The sequence below is a fragment of the Megascapheus bottae genome, chromosome 7, assembly GCF_031878675.1.
Source record: "Megascapheus bottae isolate mThoBot1 chromosome 7, mThoBot2.hap1, whole genome shotgun sequence".
In the NCBI taxonomy this organism is placed as follows: domain Eukaryota; kingdom Metazoa; phylum Chordata; class Mammalia; order Rodentia; family Geomyidae; genus Megascapheus; species Megascapheus bottae.
The window spans coordinates 33,364,463-33,384,539 of NC_143515.1; the positions used below are offsets into that span (position 1 = coordinate 33,364,463).

General features: G+C 44.4%; 1 protein-coding gene across 2 annotated transcripts in view; it reads left to right on the forward strand.

The window, feature by feature from the left end:
• The window catches only part of Sfxn5 (sideroflexin 5), a 112,407-nt gene that overhangs the window by 342 nt on the left and 91,988 nt on the right, over positions 1-20,077 (forward strand). For both annotated transcript variants that reach the window (XM_090336702.1, XM_090336703.1), the window contains exon 2: positions 12,517-12,585. In XM_090336702.1, coding sequence (XP_090192828.1) covers positions 12,517-12,585 — 69 coding nt within the window. The remainder of the gene's footprint in view (positions 1-12,516; positions 12,586-20,077) is intronic.

Here is a 20,077-nt window from a genome sequence, read left to right on the forward strand (position 1 = left end):
CGGCCCGCGCCCTCCAGCCATTCCCGCCGGAGGCGCCCTGTGATTGGCCACGGTGGGCCGCGGTCAGCTAGCCCCGGCACTAGGGTCCGAGAGGCTCCGGGCAGGGTCGCTCCAGCTTGTGCAAGACGTTCGCCCCGGGCGCAAAGTTCGAGTCTCACCCTGGAAGAGAAGTTGACGTGTCAGGGTTGCCTTCTAACTTTTCTCCCTGAGTAGGACTGACATTCTTTCCAAGATGTTGGCTAAGTAGCATCTCTACTCTGCAGTCACACCCCATTCCGCGACCCCGGAGAGGGGTCCACAATGCGCAATGGGGTGGGAGCAGGAGCGGGAGCAGGGAGGGGTGCGGTGCTCCGGCGACCTCCATCCCAGGCTGGGGACTCGCTGACGCAGCCAGTCGGCTGGCAGGTGCCTTGCAGGAAAGAGGTTAGAACGTGCAGGAGAAGTGGGGGTGCGGGCGAAACGCTGTGTCATCCCCTGGGGCCGCTGCCCTCAGTAAGTCCACCACCCCCAGAGCTCTCCCCAGCATCTCCCCTGTGTCCTCCCAGGAAGGTCTTCCGTACCCGGGCCCTGGCGCCATGGAGCGCCTGCCTCTGTCAGACCTCTTTGGGCTCTCTGGGGCATGGTGACTGTGGTCCTTTCCTCCCGTGGCCCTGCCAGGGCACCACTAACTTGGCGCCAGCCACGGGGCCTGAGATCAAGCCTGCAGCCAGGACATGCTGGCAAGGCCTGGGAACCAAGAGCCCGGGGGGCGGGGGTTAGTTCCCAGGCCGCAGACCCCCGGGTCCCTGCTGCCTCCAGAGAGGAGAAAGCACACGTTATTAGGAAAAGGGCTAAGAGACTTGGCTGAAGTGAAACAAGGGCTTGCTAGGGAGTGGGTGGCAGCTGAGGTGCCATAAAGAACTTTGAAGGAAGAAAGGAAATAAATAGTAAGAAGGTCGGGTGGGTATAGTGGCGCCCTCTCTCTCTCTCTCTCTCTCTCTCTCTCTCTCTCTCTCTCTCTCTCTCTCTCTCTCTCTCTCTCTCTCTCTCTCTCTCTCTCTCTCTCTCTCTCTCTCTCTCTCATTTTTTGGGGGTAGTGGTGGTTGAGATAGAAGTAGTAGAAGTAGGACTGAATCCAGTCCTGAGTTTCACTGATAAAGAGCTGGATTCCTGAATCGTCTGAGAAAATATCCCCAGGGATTTTTTAAATGGGACCTGATTCCTTTTTAAAATAAGCTGTTTCAGCTTGTAGGTTTTGAGGAAAGGCTGGCACCTTTCTGCTAGTGTTAAGATGCCTTCTATGTCATCTTAGGAATGATCCTGCCTAGCTTTGTATGATCCCTCATCGGCCACCCTTCCATCCCCATTCGGCACACCCTCTGTCAGGCTCAGATGGTCCTCTGTCCTCGGGGAAACCCTTGCTCCTTCTCTGGCACCATTATCTGCTGGTCTTAGCAGCTCACTCCTGCAGCCTCTTTGGCCATCCCCAGGGGTCTTTATAACTCAGTCTTTCCTTGCAGTCCTCCCTGTGCTTCTCTAATCCCATGGTTTCTTGTTCTTCTCAAACCCATGTAGGCCCTTTGATCTTGCTCTTCTCTGTTTCTTATTTCAACCAGAAGCAGGATTAGGGTATTGTATCATGTTGAGTAAAAACATGATAGGGGTTGCATGAAGCCGGGCGCTGGTGGCTCATGCCTGTAATCCTAGCTACTCAGGAGGCTGAGATTTGGGCATCGAGGTTCAAAGCCAGTCCGGGCATGAAAGTCCATGAGTCTCTTATTCTAATTAAATACCAGAAAAATGGAAGTGGTGCTGTGGCTCAAGTGGTAGAGTGCTAGCCTTGAGCTGAAGAGCTCAAGGACAATGCCCAGGCCCAGAGTTCAACCCCATAACCAACCAAAAAACCAACCAACCAACAAACAACTTAGAGGATGCTCTTTCCCCTGGTTTCTGTTATCTGTGTGGGATACTCAGGATATCCAGTTACCTAGTAGACTTTTATTCAGTAACTATTAGTAGATTGAATCACCAGGCCATTTGCTGTAATCATTGAAGGAGCCATGAATTCATATTTTGGGTGATTTGGTTCCTGCAGGCATTCATTGTCAGTACCTCTTTTTGGTAGTAAAGTGTTTGCAATAATGCTATTGAAATGCCCTCCAACAGCATAGTAGTCTGCATGAAGCATGGTGCATGGGCACATGTGATTCATCTATGTTAAGAACTTTTCTTTCTGCCACACCTGCTCCTCCCACACTGCTCCCTGCTTGGCAAGCAGCTCAGCAAGCAGCTTAACTTGCCACCAAACACTAGTCATAAACCTGGAGTTTGCCTGTGTATTTCCTTTTACTCACCTTCTAAATTCAAGCAGAGACCATGATCTCAGCTCTCATCTGCTATCTTCACTGCCCATCTGCACAACTACATTCCTAAACCGGCCTTGCTCATCCATTTTGCTGAGCTATCGTGGAAGCCTCTAAATAGGTCTTTTTGCTTCCGTCCTGGCCTCGTTCCCATCCTTGCCTCTTCTTTATGGCAGAGTCCCAACAATGCAGGTCTGGTCAGGTGACGCCTACATATACACACTAACCAGCACCACTCTGTGATGACTCTACCTGCATCTAAGGTAAAGCCCTCACCTCTGATAGGGTTCAAAGTTTTTTTTTTTGTTTTTTTTTTTGCCAGTCCTGGGGCTTGAACTCAGGGCTTGAGCACTGTCTTTGGGCTTTCTCCAGACTAGAGCTCTACCACTTGAGCCACAGCACCACTTCCAGTTTTTTCCTGTGTATGTAGTACCAAGGAATCCAGCCCTGCTCTTTGTGCATGCTAGGTAAGAACTCTACCACTAGGCCAAACTCCCAGCCCAGGGGTTCAAAGTTTTGAAGGGCCCACCCATGCTGATTTCTACTTTGAATCATACTACCTACTCACCTTTTATACCTCCTTCCCACCACTCTTGCTGCTTTTCACCTTTGTACCTACCCTGTTTCCTTCCACCCTCAGCCATCTACAGGAATATCACATTTCCCTGTCTTCACCTCTTGCCCTGCCTCCTCCTCTCTAATGTATGTCCACCCCATCACCAAGTGTGTTGTAGTATTCTTGAGATGACAGGGTTTGAACCTAGAGCCTTGTACATGCTGGACAAGCTTTATACCATTGAGGTTACATTCTAACACTTGGTTTTGAGAGATAGAGTCTTACTATAGAGTCAGGCTAGCCTTGAAATCATTGTGTAGACCAGACTGGACTCAAGAAACTTCAGCCTCAACCTACCAAGTGCTAGAATTACAGGTATGCACCATCATGCCCAGCACAAATTTGAGTTTTTGACTATGCTCTTCCTCTACTGCATAATATCTGCATCATTGTTTGGGGGGTCTCCCTCATCCAAAAGTAGGCTCTATGGATACCTTGATTCCTTGTTGACTTAGCAGTGTCTTGATTTTAGGGGTGCTTTGTAAAGACTTGTGACTAAATGGATGTGCTGCAGATACCACAGCAGGTTTTGTGGTCTTCAATTAAATTGCCATTAAGACTTCAGTTAAACTGCCATTATTGCCATCTATGATCCTAGCTAATTAGGAAGCTGAGACCTGAGGATCAGGGCAGCCCAGGCAGACAAACGCATGAGGTTCCTGTCTTCAGTAGTGGACAAAAAGCTGAAAATGAAGGTGTGGCTTAAGTGGTAGAGCACTGGTTTTGAACAAAAAAGCCAAGCAAGAGCTCCTGAGCAAAACAATGCAGATGATGATTGGGAGAATGGGTTAACTCCTAGCCAAATTTTCCTATAGGAATCCTGTAAAATTAATTACAACCAAGTGGGGCCATATTGAATAGTAGAATTTGAGGCCCTGAGGAGGTGAGTCTAAAGATGCAGTGGTCTGCCTTGGATATCTTGAACTGACAGGTTTCTTCAGGGCTCAGCTATCTTTGTCTGAGGCCTGCCTTCATTTTGGCGTGTAGTAGGGGTCCAGTGAATGTGCATAGTACCATGAGCTGGAACTCCATTTTTTCTGTGGGGTTTGGAAAAGAGGCTTCTCCTTGTTCTCAGGAATCACTTCAGAGCTGTTATTCCTTTCCTCTACCCAAAGGAGGTGAGTCTGTGCAGGAGATGGGAGTGAGGAAAGAATGAATATTCAGCAACTTCAGGCGGTGGGGCAAGGGTGGAGGATGCGCTGTGGTCTGTGACCATCTCCCCCCAAAATTATAATAAATTGAGCATTATTTCAACCTTTTCCTCATATTGACAACCTGAAGGGGCAAATACAATCATCTCTCTGTACAGGTGAGAAAACTGCAGTACGCAAATAGATTAAATAACTTCCTAGGGAATTCTGGCTCCAGAGTCCTTGTTTGTTTATTGTCTTTGTTGTTTTTCTGGAGATTTTCAAACATTCACAAGTGGAAACAACCATCGTCAGGCCTCTGCGTACACATCAGTCAGCTCCAACAATAATCAAGTTAAGGCTAGTCTTATTTCAGACAGTGAATTTTGAAGCAAAACCCAAACATCCTGTCATTTCATTGACCTAATAGTAGGTATACGTAAAAATAAAAACACCCTGGAGTTTTTAAAAATAAATATTTTTATTTGGAATACTTTTTTTTTTGCCCGTCCTGGGACTTGAACTCAGGGCATGAGCACTGTCCTTGGGCTTTCTCAAGGCTAGAGCTCTACCACTTGAGCCACAGCACCATTTCTGGCTTTGTCTATGTATGTGATACCAAGGAATCGACCCAGGTCTTCATGTATGCTAGGCAAGTACTCTACCATTAGGCCAAACTCCCAGCCCTGGAATACTTTTAGATTTACAGAAATTGAAAACAAAACAAGCCGGGCCAGGAGTTTGGCTTAGCATGCACAAAGACCTGGGTTCAATTCCTTGGTACCTCATACATAGAAAAAAGCTGGAAGTGGTGCTGAGGCTCAAGTGGTAGAGCTCTAGCCTTGAGAAAGTCCAAGGACAGTGCTCAGGCCCTGAGCTCAAGCCCAGGACAGGCAAAAAAAAAAAAAAAAGAAAACAAAACAAGCCTAGTGTCAGTGGCTCATACCAATAACTCTAGCTGTTCAGGAGGTTGAGATCTTAGAATTGTGGTTGAAAGGCAGCTGGGGCAGGAAAGTCCATGAGACTCTTATCCACAATTAATCACCCTTAAAGCTAGAAGTACAACAGTAGATCATGTGGTAGAGTGCTAGTCTTGAGCAAAAAAGCTCTGGGATACTACCTAGGCTTTGAGTTCTAATCCTAGGACTGAGACAAAACCAAAACAATTCCTTCCTGGCTCTTCCTTAGGATCTCTGCTACCATTTTGTTGTAGTACCATGGGACATTTGTCAGGACTAAGAAATCAGCTGGGTGTGGTGGCTCAGGCCTGTAATCCTAGCTACTCAGGAGGTTGAGAGCTAAGGATCATGATTCAAAGCCAGTCCTGCCACTAAAGTCCGTGAGACTCTTAGCTCCAATTAACCACCAGAAAACAGGAACTGGGGCTGTGGTGTAAGAGGTAGGGTAGTAGCCTTGAGCTGAAGAGCTCAGGGATAGCACCCAGGTCCAGAGTTCAAGCCCCATGACCAACAGTACACCTTTTGTTCCGGGATTGCATATTACAGTTACCTTGCCTTCTTAGTCTTGCTCTGGTCTGAGTTTCTCAGACTTCTCTTATTTTTGACTGTTTGGGAAGTATTGACAGGGCATTTTGTAGAATGTTCATCATTTTGGGTTTTCCTAATGTGTTCCTCATAGATAGAAATTGCACGTTTGAGGAAATTCCACAGAGGTGAATGCCTTGTATCTCGTCATAGTAGAGAATCTCATCATAGTAGAGAGATTTTAAAATTAGTTTTATCTTAATCATAACCATCCCTACACAATACCCTCACACCTAAAGTAGTTTTTAATATCCTAAAATAACCATTGACTACTAGAAATTTCCTGATTGTCACCTCCTTTTTAAAATTGTTTATTTGCTTGCATCAGGCTCCCTGTTTTGATTCTTCTACTCATTGTTTGTTGCCTTCCCCCCCCCAACTTTTTTTTTTTTTACCAGTCCTGAGGCTTGGACTTAGGGCCCGGGGAACTGTTCTTGAGCTTCTTTTCTTCTTTTCTTCTTCGCTTGCTTGCTTCCTTCCTTCCTTTTTGTTTTTTCCTTGAGCTTCTTTTCGCTCATGGCCAGCACTGGACCATTTGAGACACAGCACCACTTCAGCTTCAGTGTATGTGGCACTGAGGAATTGAACCGAGGCCCAGGGCTTCATGCATTCTAGGTAAGTCTTTACAACTAGGCCACATTTCCAGCCCTATCACCTTCTTGGTTTCCTTGTATTATAGAAACTACCTTGTTTGGTTGTAGAATCTTCCTCATTCTGAATGTGGTTGATGGTGTTGTACCCGAATTCCTAGGACCCCGAGAGAACCACCAGAGGCCATAGTCAAAGCTAAAAGCAAGGGTCGTTTATTACGAGTTCGAACTTGTATACGAGTTCAAACTCGGACCTTTGTGTACCCATAGCCGGCAACGCAAAGAGGTCCCGAACAAGGCTTTTACACAGCTTTTATACAAACAAGCTCTAGGGGAATTCCATAGTTAAAATCACCTGATTGGCTCTTTGGTGATTTCAAACCACTGGTCGCTTTAAGATTAGTCAGAGCTCAGGTGTCTAACCACTGAGCATCAAATCCAGGGTAGCATGTGTTTTTGATGTCTAGTGCATGGGCCCTAAGCAAGGAGTGGGGAGGGGGTCATTCCCAGAACATGGGACAATCTTGGCACAACAATGGCAGCTAATGTTTAATGTTTTTCCTCTGTCTCCCTTTTTCTACTACTGAATACAGTAATGCACTTCTTTATTCCAGCTACATGGAAAATATAAGTAGGAGGACTGCAGTCCAGGTTAGAGTGGGCAAAAAAGAGAGACCCCATCTCAAATTTTAAGAAAGGAAAAGTAAAAAGGATTTAGAGGGGTGGCTCAATTAATAGAGTGCCCAAGTGGTAGGAATGGCGGTGTATGTACAGGTTCCAAGATGGTCCAGTTGGGCTGGGTCTGTACAGGCAAGTTTCACAGGCTCCTTCTGGGATGGGGAGAGCCTCTAGCCAGGAAAATGTACCCTTCACGTCAAGGTTGAGAGGTTAGTGTGCTCTGTGGGCAGTTTTATTTCCCTGAAATAAAATAATCTTACCAATAGTTACATCTTTTAATCATTTACTTCTAGAAAATGAGCTACTCTTCAAAGCTGCTTTTGGTTTGTGCTATGGAAAGGGGTCAACACTTTTCTTTCTTTTGTAAAATTTATTTTAATATAATGTTTTATATAAATCATAGTTTTCTTTAAAAATGTATTATTATTATAAAGATGATATAAAGGGGGTTATAGTTATGTAAGTCAGGTAATGAATACATTTCTTTTTGGACAATGTCAGCCTTTTCCTTGCTCTCTCCCAATTTTTCCATTCCTTCCCCACCCACAAGTTGTATAGTTCATTTTCAACATAGTATCCAGTGAGTATCAGTGAGGATTTCATTCCTCATTTCAAGAACAGTGATTTTGAGTCTGGAACAGAAAGGCTTCTTGGGCCTTTGCTGTCAGCTGCTGCTCTGAAGGCCTGCTCCTGCTTAGCCGCTTGTTCTTTTGAAGCAGGCCAGCTGGGGTTGCAGGCCTGAGGCCCTGTGGAGAATCATCTGACTCACCTTTTCTCGGGAAGGAAAAGGGAAGGAATCATATGGTTGACTCATTCTTCCAGTAAAGAAAAAGAACATGTACTGTGTGACTAGATAAAGATGGGTTGTGTGTGTGTGTGTAATGTAACTTTACATTATTTTTGTATGTGTGTCCTGAGGCTTGAACTCAGGGCCTGAGCACTGTCCTTGGGCTTTCTTAAAGCTAGAGCTCTACCACTTGAGCCACAGCACCACTTCTGACTTTTTCTATGTTTGTGGTACTGAGGAATCAAACCCCAGTCTTTGTGCATGCTAGGCAAGCATTTTACCAGTAAGGCAAACTCCTGGCCTGCCTTAAACATTTTAACTTATTGAAAAAAATACAAGTGAACTCAGAGAAATCAAAATAAAAAGTTTGTTTGCCATTCATCAAGCAGTTGGAGAGATCAAGCTATTATCTCTGCAAAGAAACAATATTTCTTGCAAGGACTTGCTCTAGCAGTAAAATATCTGTGAGATCTTGAGTAAGGATCCTCACTGAGAATGGCAAGGCATTCTCTAAAATCACAGATGCCCAGAATCTCCCCATTTAAGTGGTGTTAGTAGGATTGAAACATACACCTTTTGCCTCCTTCCTTCTTTTGCCTTGCTTGGGATAAAGCAAGAGCCTTTTGCATGCTAGGCAAGCACTACCATTGACCTACACTCTCAGCCTTATCTACCTCTTGATTGGCCTATCTCTGCCACTTTGCCTCACAGTCCACACATGTGGTTAACTTCAAATAGTTTCTGGTCCCATCTATTTTACACTATTCTAAACTTTGTGGTTTCCACAGACACAAGACCCTATATCTACTTCTCAGTCCAGACTAGGTTGACCCTGTGCTCACAAGAAACAAACTCCTTTTGTCTCATTCTTTACTAACTTGTAGCACCTAGATGTCTCAGGCTGACTGGATCTGTGGTGTTTAGTGTTCTAACTTCAGAACCTTCTCATGAATCTCAGTTCTGTCTTTCCAAATGTTAATTGAAGTTGTACCTAGAAAGTCCTTTAAGTATCTCAAATGTATATGAGCAAACATTTTTATCTTCCTCTCTTTTAAAGATATGCTTCTTGGGGGCTGGGAGTTTGGCCTAGTGGTAGAGTGCTTGCCTAAGACCCGGGTTTGATTCCTTGGTACCACATACATAGAAAAAACCAGAAATGGTACTGTGGCTCAAGTGGCAGAGTGCTAGCCTTGAGGAAAAAGCCCAAGGACAGTGCTTAGGCCCTGAGTTCAAGCCCCAGGACTGGGAAAAAAAAAAAAAGGTATGCTTCTTACTTTCCTTATCTTGGTCAGTAAGCACCAGTGTTTAACTAGAAATTCATGACACATCCATGTTCTTCCTCACTTTTTTTTCTTCATTTAGCATTTATCTTTAGTTATTTTCTTATGTATTAAGTTGGTATCATATGATATGTTTTACAAAATCATAAGCATTTTTTCATATCAAAGCTGTTGTCTGAAAACATGATTGCATAGTTTTCAGTCATATGAATGGACTATCACTTATCTAACCAGCCATTCTTTTTTTTAATTGAGAGATTTTATTAACACTGATTTTTACATCATATTTCAAATGTCATGTTTAACAAACAAGTATTCAAGAAAGGAATCTATATGCAATCACTGGCACATAGATTTTAGAACATAATTAAAATTAAGCCGAGAGTTTATATGTCATAGATAGATATCTATCTATATAATATAATATTATGTCTATAAAGTATATGTCCCATCATAGATTTTTATGTCTATGTAATTATGTTTATATCTCCAAGACCATGTCCATAGCCTTGGGTACCCAAACATTGAGTCATCGCTCTTGTACTCTTTGGATCTAATTTCCACATATCAAGGCCACCATGTACTTTTTGTTCCTTTGGTCTTGGCTTATCTCACTCAACATGATTTGCTCAAGTTTCATACACTTCCCAGAGAGTGCCGTTATTTTATCTTGTCTGTTGGCTATGTAGAATTCCATATGGTTTGTTTGTTTGTTTGTTTTTTTATAGGTCATGGGGCTTGAACTCAGCCTCGGCGCTGTCCCTGAGCTCTTCAGGTCTAGGTCGCCGCCCTACTCTTGAACCAAGCCCCATTTCCCTTTTTAGAGAGGTTAACTGGAGATAAGAGTCTCAGGTCCTTTTGTGCCTGGGCTAACTTTGAACTTTGATCCTCAGATCTCAGTCTCCAGAGCAGCTAGGATTACAGGCATGAATCACAACACCCAGCTAGTACCACATTTTTTGTATCCACACATCTGCAGTAGGGCATCTGGGTTGTTTCCATTGCTTGGTTATTGTGAATAGTGCAGCAATGAACATGGCTGAGCAGGTGTCCTTATCATATCCTGGGTTATGATGTTCAGGATAGATGCCCAGGAGTGGTATGGCAGGATCGTAGGGAGGGTCTCTTTTCAGTTCTTTAAGAAACCTCCAAACTACCTTCCAGAGTGGCTGAACTAGTTTACATTCCCACCAGCAGTATAGTAGGGTTCCTCTTTCTCCACAGCCCCACCAGCATTTGTTGTTGTCTGAGTTCAGAATGTTAGCCATCCTAATTAGGGTAAGGTGGTATCTTAGGGTTGTTTTTATTTGCATTTCCTTTATGACCATGGATGATGAGCATTTTCTTATATGTTTTTCTTCTTTTTAACCATTTTAACCTCTTCTTTGGATAAGTCTCTCTTTAGTTCCCTTGCCCATTTAGTGAATGGTTTAGTTTCTTGAGTTTCCTGTAGATACTGGATTTTAAGCATTTTTCTGATGTATTATTGGTAAATATCTTTTCTTAGTTGGTTGGCTGTCTTTCTACTTTAGTAGCTGTGCCTTTGTCTGTGCAGAAACTTTTTATTTTTATGTAGTCCCATTTGTTGAGTCTCTCTCCAATCTGTTGTAACCCTGGGACTCTGTTCAAGAAGTTTTTGCCTGTGCCTTTGAGTTCCAGTATCTCTCCTATTCTATCATGTAGCAGTTTCAGGGTTTCAGGTCTGATATGAGGTCTTTGATCCATTCTGAGTTAATGTTTGTGCATGGCCACAGGCTGGGATCAATTTTTAGTTTTCTGCATGTGGCTACCCAGTTTTCCCAGCACCAATAATTGAAGAGGCTGTGTTTATTCCATTGTATATCTCTGGCTCCTTTGTTGAATATAAGTTGACTATAGGTATGTGGTTCTATTTCTTAACTAGCCACTCTTTTTTTTTTTTTTCCAGTCCTAGGCTTCGGCTCAGGGCTTGAGCACTGTCTTTGGACTTTCTCAAGGCTAGCACTCTACCACTTGAACCTCAGCACTACTTCTGGCTTTTTGCTATGTATGTAGTACTGAGGAATCGAACCCGGGTCTTCATGCATGCTAGGCAAGCACTCTACCACTAGGCCAAACTCCCGGCCCGAACTAGCCACTCTTGAAGATAACATGGCAGTAGGCATCTTGACCATCTGCTTTTTTTCTTTTTTTTGCGGAGGGCAAGGAGGCCATACTGGGCTTGAATTCAGAGTTTGAGTACTGTCCCTTAGCTCTTTTGCTCAAGAGTGACAATCTATCCACTTGAGCCACAGTTCACTTCCAGCATTTTGGTGATTAATTAAAGATGAGAATCTTATGGGCTTTCCTGTCTAGGTTGATTTCAAACACTAATGCTTAGGTCTTAGCATGAACCAGTCTCGTGAATATATACTACGAACCACATCTCTGAATATTATTTTCTTAGATTAAATTCTGGGAGCTGAAATTTTGCCAGGACAATAGTCCTGGAAATGTCTCAGGTCATAACTGGTTTAGGGCATTTAAGCTGTGAGAGATTAGAAAAGTAATTGTTTGGGTTGGGAATGGTGCTAAATTTTGATCTGTGTGTCAGTTTTACCCAGAATGGGATGGAAGTGGGGTATGCTGTACAGGGGCTGAGAAGAGAAATGTGAGATATGAAGAGAAACTTCAGGGTGACCTATAGCTTTTTGCAAGGTCTATGCCGGAAGGAACAGGAAAGAGATTCATTACACAAGCTGCTGTCCTTTTAAGGAAGAGGAGAGGATGCTGAGGGTTCCATTTCCTCCACTGTGTAGAGGATGGTGCTTGGAGAGCTGTGGGACTTTGGGGCAGAATCTAGAGTGCAATGAGTGAGGCATGAAACCCTTGCATTTGGAACCTTCCCCCATTCCCATGCTTGGCACTCTCTCTTCCCCTTGAGTTTGGCTTTGCCTAGCTGGCTTTATCCCTAGGCAGAAGGCCCCTCCATAGCGTTGCTAGGTTTCTTTTCATTGTGTTAGAATGCCTGTGGCCTGCTTAGTACAAAGCCCTGCTTTCCCAGGGCCCCTGCTCTGGGACAAGGCTTGGGGGGAGCTGCCCCTCATCCCGAGGCTTATCACATCTCCAGGGCTGTGGTTTGAAAGGAGGCTGCAAACTTCATCTCCATCTGGGCAGTGGAGCAGAACCTTGGAGAAGGGCCCTGTGAGGGGCAGGAAGGCTGGGAGGTGGCTGGGAGCCAGGTCTCACCTCCAGCCTGATGATGGGGGCAATGATTGGGAGTGTTGGAGGGTTCCGGACAGATCTGAGGACTACAGGAAAAAGGGAGGCAAATGAGAAGTACCTGGAAGGGAAGTTAAGCTACTCAGCCACTGGGCGTCTTAGTGGTCTCTCTGAGTTAACTTTAGGAAGCTCTCAGCCCAGAAAAGCTGGCCTCGAATTCCCCGAATGTCAAGGCCTCATGGGCCTTCATCACCCTCACTGGGGAGTCCTTCAGAATGGAGAGGCCCAACTCATCATGATAAGTTCCCCATGTTCTGAAGATGGTGCACCACATCTGACCTCCTCTCCTCTCCTTTCCTTCTTCTCCAGACATCCTTCTATGGCCGCTTCAGGCACTTCTTGGACATCATTGACCCTCGCACACTCTTTGTCACCGAGGTGAGTCATGGCCACCACTTTCAATGGAGGACCCATGGCCTCTGTACCTTGTCACTTGGGAGTGTGTGGATCATCTGAAGGAATGCAGTGAAGAGGAGAGGGGAGGTGGGTAGTGAAATCTAAACCTGTATCAACCAGAAAGAGCTGTGAGCCTTTTCAGAGTATTTTATTTGCATCTCACAATGCTCTTTCAGGACAAGTGGCATTGTCGTTATCACTGTTTAATAATGTAATGAAGCTGGGTCACACCTGTAATCTTAGCTACTGAGGAGTCTGAGATCTGAGAATCGTGGTTCGAAGCCAGTCCAGGTAAGGAATGTGTGAGACTCTTACCTCCAGTTAATCACCAGAAAATGGGAAATGGAGCTGTGGTTCAAAGTGGTAGAGTGCTAGCCTTGAGCAAAAAAGGCTCAGGTACAGTGCCCAGGCCCTGAGTTCAAGCCCCATGACCGACAAAAAGAAAAAAAAAAGGTAATGAAATCATTATAATTACATGAATTATATGCTTATTATAAAAATTTATATATGACTGAGAGTAGTAGAAAGCTTGTCTATCAAACATGAGTTGGTGGGTTTGATTCCCAGCATTTCACTGCAAAGAGAAAAATGAGAGAGAAAGAGACAGACAGAGACAGAGAAGCAGAGAGAAAGGAGAGAGAGATTTAAATAGTACAGATGTGGTTTGTTTGTTTTTGTTGTGGGGCTTGAATTTTGGTTAGCACTCTTACCACTTTAAGCCACAGCTCCATTTCCAGTTTTCTGGTGGTTAGTTGGAAATAAGAGTCTAGTAGATTTTCCTACCTGGGATACTTTGAACCTCAATCTTCAAGTCTCAGCCTGCTGGGAAGCTAGGACTAGGTGGAAAGCACTAGCACCCATCTACAGATGTGTTTAAGTAGAATAAAAAGGTATCTTTCATTATCCTCCTTACCCAATTCCTCCCTCTTTCAGGTAACAGTTGACAGTTGTTGATAGCTTTTAATATTAGGTCTATTAAGACCTTTAAAAACTACACAGTTTTGCAATTGTTGGCCAATGTGTTCAGTTCTGTCTCCACAACTACAATCAGGGTGTAATACATTTTCATCATCCTAACATGTTTCTTCAAAATCACTTTTCCCTTCCCCCAGCCCCTGCAGCAACTCTTTTACTTTGTTTTTATTGTTTTTCTATTTCCAGACCACTGTATCAATATTAACATAATCACTTGAGATTTGTCCATGTTGTTGATTGTCTCAGTACTCATACCTTCTTATTGGTGAATAGAGTTCCATAGAAAGGATATTCCAAAATTTATTCACTTGTTGATGAATACCTCAATTTCTTCCAGTTTTTTGGCTATTATGAATAAAACTGCTATGAATGCTTTTTTTGTGGATGTATGCCTTATTTCTCTTGAATAAATAACTACGAATGGGATTGCTGGTTCAAGTATAAGTATAATGAATACAGTCTTTGACATTACCAGAAACTGCCACACTGTTGTTCAAAGTGGCTGCTCATCTTACATTCCTATCAGCAATGTATAAGAGTTCTAGTAGCTCCACTCCCTCACCAACATTTGCTATTATCAAATTTAATTTGATAATTTAATTTGATAATTTAATTTTGGAGGAATACCCTCCTAAGATATGTATATTTTTAAAGGTTTTTTGTTTGCATTTTCAACTATGTGTAAGACTACAGGTACATATCAAACAGCAAGCATTTTATTTTTATTTTATTATTATTGTAAAGGTGGTGTACAAAATGGTTACAGTTACATAAATCAGGTAACAAATACCTTTCTTTTTGAACAGTGTCATGTCTTTCCTCATTTTCTCTCATTTTTCCCTTCTAAGCCTCCTCCCCCACCCCAAATTACAGCAAGCATTTATAAATTGCACTCTGAGCAAGGCAATGTGTAAACTTTTTTTTCAAATTGACACAAAATAATTATACATATTTGCAGGATAGTGTTTCCATGTATATATATATTGTATAATGTTCAAATCAGAGTAAGCTTATCATTTCCCTGAAATATCATGTCTTTGTGTCCAATTTGCAAATATTTTGCATGTTTGAGCTCATCAGATTGGCTCAGAGCCACCTCAGGAGGGGGATATTATTATAGTTCCATTTTAACCCCCTTTTCTGATGCATCAGCTTTCCTGTAGCTCGGTAGGCAGCAATATCCTTTTCATATTTTTCCTTCAGCTCAGCAGCCTCTTCATAAGGCTGCTTGCAGCACTGTTGTTCCACATCCTCCCAATAGACAGGCCAGGACATTCCCCTTTGATTTTAGGGCGATATACAGAACAGAACAAGAAGAAGGCCGAAGGAGGCCTCTTGGTGTGTTGGGATCCTTAAACTTTTTTTTTGTTAGGAGGGATGTAGATTTTCATATTGAGCCTTGTCCGCCTTGGCCATGTCTTTAAATTTCCCTTTCTCTTTAACAGATACAGTCTTCCACCTTTCTAAACACTTCTTAGAAAACTCTGAGAAGTTGACCAAAGCTTCTGGGTGCTTCTTGTGCTCCTCCCGGAAAGTTTGCACAAAGAATGCATATGATGACCTTTTGCTTTTTAGGATCTCTTTTGCCCATGTTTAGTTTTTCCTCCTCGAGGCACAGAGGTGCTTGGTGCCGGTCTGGCTGTGCCCCTGCGCTGTCTCTACGGAGTTCAATGGACTGCAGTGGCCATGAGAGCCAGAGCCAGATGCAGCCTCCTCATTCTCTCTGCTCTGTTATACAGATCCATTTTATAGTTGAAGAAATAGAGACACAGCCTGCTGAAGGCTTAGCCACCCTATATCCTGAGGAGTTATTGAACCTCTAACCAGCACTTCATTCACCTCTCTTTGCTGAACCCTGGCTTTTTACAACCCTGAAGTTGACCAGTTCTGGGGGAACTAAGGCCATGGTGGAAGGAAGCACAAGCTTGCTGGGTACCCGGGCTTAGAAGCATCTCCAGTGTAGCCTGGTAGCAGCCCAATAGCAGAAAGTATGGGAATTACCCTCATAATGTGGTTTCCTGCTGTGGCTTGGCAAGAACAAGGAGCTCAGGTACGTTAGTTCTTGGCCTTTTTTGTTCCTGTGAGCTACCTTCCCCTAGGTTTTGTCTAAAGCCACATTGAATATCACTACATATGTGACCACGGTGGGTCATGCCTGTAATCCTAGCTACTCAGGAGGCTGAGATCTGAGGATCCCAGTTTGAAGTCAGCCCAGACAGAAAAGTCCTTAAAACTTTATCTTCAATGAACTACTCAGAGAAAGTTGGAAGTGGTGCTGTGGCTCAAGTAATAGAGCACTAGCATTGAGCACAAAGAAGCTCAGGTACAGTGCCCAGGCCCCTGAGTTCAAGCTCTGGGAGAGAGAGAGAGAGAGAGAGAGAGAGAGAGAGAGAGAGAGAGAGAGAGAGAGAGAGAGAGAGAGAGAGAGAGAGAGAGAGAGAGAGAGAGAGAGGCAGAGAGAGAGAGGCAGAGAGGCAGAGAGAGAGAGAGAGAGAGAGAGAGAGAGAGAGAGAGAGAGAGAGAGAGAGAGAGAGAAACTATTGACCAAACCTAGGTATTATATCATCCTAGAAAGTCCTAGAGTTGTATACACCAAAGTGCAACTGCAGTGAAATTCCAACATAGAATTCCAACAGTAAGTTCCAACAGTTGCAGTAAAATTCCATTGTCACAGGTGAGAAGAACAAGCAGGAGCCAGGGGATGGGTCAGCCTCTTCAGGGTGGCTTGCCACAAGCGCCATGAGGCTCACAGCTTTCTCGCACCTCCCTCCTTTCACCCTCAGACCATTTCATTGTACTCTTCTCTTCCTTAATCTACAGCCTTATTTTTTAAATGCTTCTTATTGAAAGACCCTAACATTTTTGTGCATCATGAAAACATGTTGGCCTATTTCTCTTTATCAGTCAATAATAAAATCACAGGCTCGCCCATACTACTAGCTTAAATACAAGAACAACATTAACCACCAGACAATCACAAGGCAATAGCAGTTTTAGAGTCTCTGATAGGCTTCCTAGAGAGAACTACCACCCTTCCCCTGTCACACCTGAGTTGAGGATGGTTACCAAGGGCAACTACCAGCCTGTGGGAAAGTTTCCACTCCCTGAGGATTTTGCAGGCTCTCCATAGTCTGGAAGAGCCCTGAATGGAGGTAATGGCCTTCATCTTCACCATCTCTAGGTCAGGAAAGCTGTTTGGCAAGCTCATCTCTACAGATAGACACCATGAGAAATTACAACCAGCAAGATGGAAGTTTCTGATCCCAGCCCCACCCCCACCCTTGAGTCGAGAGACATAGGCAGGCCAGGCTGCTCCCCACTGATGGTTAGTCCATAGACTGTGGCTCATATTTTGTAAAACATTGGCCAGGGCTCATAACTGGAAAGTGGACACCACAGGAAATGGTGTAAAGTCCTCAGGTATAAAGATCCCTGACAGCCTGACTCATCTAATGACCTGGTTTTCGGGGGCAGTAGCTAAATCAATGGAGAGGCTCATCTTCAGAGAGCTCTGCAGCTGCTTGTTTGCAATTTATAACTGACCAAGCTTTAAAAAGATTCCAACCCTTGTATGTGTAATGAGGCAAAGGAAATTTTATTCACAGTAATTTCTCTTAGGAAGAAAGCTGTCTTTGTTCTCAGAATGCCTTGAACAGGCTTCAAAGGAGAGGAGGTTGCTCTGCTTGACAGAGAGGGAGAATTGTGCTTTTTTGATCCTAAAAGGAGAGAGGGCAGGGAAGGAAGAGGAGGAGGAAGCAGTGGGAGGGTGAATAAGATGCCAGGGAGAGCTGGAAGGCCAGCAGAGGCAGTGTCCCAGTGAGAACATGCATAGGTCTCTTTTGAGAGTGTACCATGCTTGGGAAAGTTGACTGCAGTAGGGTCCTGTCCATCATCAGAACACAGATGGCAAAGTCAGCCTGGTTCATGAAGTCTCTATAAGGGCAGATTATTTGGGGGACTTGAAGGTGGCTGAGTTCCTGTCTTGGGCATAGTATGTTCAGTATCAGGTTCAGGGAAGTAAACCACCAGAAGCTTATCATAAAATAAGGACAGCCCCCAAGTAGCTAGGGTTATAGACCTGAGCCATCCATTTTAGTTTTGTGATACTGAAAATGGAACCCACAGCCTCATACATGCTAGACAATAATGTTTACAAATCACATTTTATGTATAACCGTCTCCTGTTAGGCTTTTAGATTTAATAGATAGGTTGTTTCCTTTCTTTTGCATCTTTGCAAAAAGCAGTCTTAGACATATTGTTCTTAGTTTGAGCTAACTTTGTTGTTGTTGTTGTTTTAAGAATAAACCCCAAAGAGTAGTATAAATAAGCTGGTGATCATGACTATTTGTGTGTGTGTGTGTGTGTGTGTGTGTGTGTGTGTCACTACTAGAAATTGAACTCAGGGCCTGGTGTGTGTGTGTGTGTGTGTGTGTGTGTGTGTGTGTCTGTGTGTGTGTGTGTGTCTGTGTGTCTGTCTGTCTGTCACTACTAGAAATTGAACTCAGGGCCTGGGTACTGACCCTGAGTTTTTTCTCTCAAGGCACACACTCTAACACTTGAACCACTGCTCCATTTCTAGGCACAAGCCACTGGTGCTCAGCTTGGTCATGGCTGCTCTTAAAACACTTGGTGTAGAGCTGATACCGATAATCTGATTTCCTGCCTCTTTCTGGTGTGCTTTCAGAATGGTATTAGTTTACCTCACTAGACTCCTAAAGTGGTTGAAGGTCAGCTGCAGGGAAAAATGCTTGTCTTTGTCTCTCATCCCCTTGAGCCTTTAAGAGGATGGCTCATCGTCTGTAGGTGCCAACGACCCATCCCATTAAAGACAGGTATAGCTTGGGGTACAGGTAGATCCTGGGACTGCCAAGAGAAAACGGGTTTAGGATAGTGATGGAGAACAAGAGAAGGACCCCTGTCCCACAGCTTTGAGGCCACATATAATTGTATGGTCAAGCCAGGGGAAGAACATTGCACTGACCCCAAGCAGATGCAAAACTAGCTCAGGTGCTAGGGGCATGCATGGCTCAGGCGGTAGAGTACCTGTCTAACAAGCTCAAGCCCTTGAGTTCAAATCTCACCATCACCAAAGTAACAAAAAGCCAGACAGCCTCTTGAGAATGATCAAGACATGAAGTGCATACACATGGCCTGCTGGCCTCCCTATGTCCTTGTGAACCCCTCTCCCTAACCCAACTCTCCCTTATCCCTCAGATCTCTTGTTCTTAGTTTTATAAATTTTGGGATTCCCAAGCTCTTCACTGTACCTCAAAGTCTTGGTTCCATTTTACCTACTTCCTCTAGATATGCTGGAGGAATTCTTTTATTTATTCCTGGATCAGCCTGGGCTCAGCTTTGAGTGACAGTAAAGAGGGTCTTTCTTCCTCCTCCTCCTCCTCCTCCTCCTCCTCCTCCTCCTCCTCCTCCTCCTCCTCCTCCTCTTCTTCTTCTCCTTCTCCTCCTCCTCCTCTTCCTCCTCCTCCTCTCTTTCTCTCCTTCCCCCTCCCCTTCCTCTCCCCCTACCCTCCCTCTCCTCCCTCCCCCCCCCACTCTCTCTCTGTTAATTGTGAGGCTTGAACTCAGAGCCTGGAGACTATCCCTGAACAGTTTTGCTCAAGGCTAGTGCTTTCCCACTTTGAGCTACAGCACCACTTCTGCTTTTCTGGTGCTTAATTGGAGCTAAGTAAGAGTCTCATGGACTGCACTGCCTGGGCTGGCATGGAACTTCGATACTCATATCTTGGGATTACAGGTGTGAGCTACCAGTGGCCTTTCCTTTACTTACCTGGTATCTGCTCTTGTGGCCATCAGCTTTGGGAGGCTCAGGCACCAGTGTGGCGTCCTTGGGAGTCAGTTGCTATTGTAAGTACGGGAAGAAGTGTTCCCAGGCTGATATCTTATAGAATGTAGATGTGAGGGTTCTTGGGGTTTGTGGGTGACCCTCATCCTTCTCTGTGACATGGACAAAGAAGTCCCCTTTCCTCTTGGATCTGGACTTTTCAGCCACATGATGGCTAGGATGGTTCCATCATGTATGTGCAGAGGGCTGTTCTTTGCCCTGTCTATATGAACAGGAAACACTCTTTTGGAGTCCCAGGTTCTGTGAAACCAGTATCACTGCTGAGTGATTTGGTTTCCTACACTGGAAGCTGAACTTGTAACTCTGACAATGCTGTTCACTTCTCCCCCAGCAGCTGCAGTCCCTCATGTCTGTTACATGTGCATGGCCTGAGTCAGTGTTAGGTTAGAGAGGTTGGGTTAAGTACTATGGTCCTGAAAGACTCCTGGAACCAGCTGCTCTGTGCATGTTACCATCTCGCACAGGTAACTGAGGTACATGATTAGTAAGTGGTCAGGGCCTCAGAGAGATGTAAACAAAAGAGGAGAGAAAAGCAACATAATTTCTGGAAGATTCCTGAAGCAGATGGCATGAAACCTATAGGATGAAAGGGGCTGCTGATGGACTGTTGAGGTGGAAAGGCATTCTGAGGAAGGGAA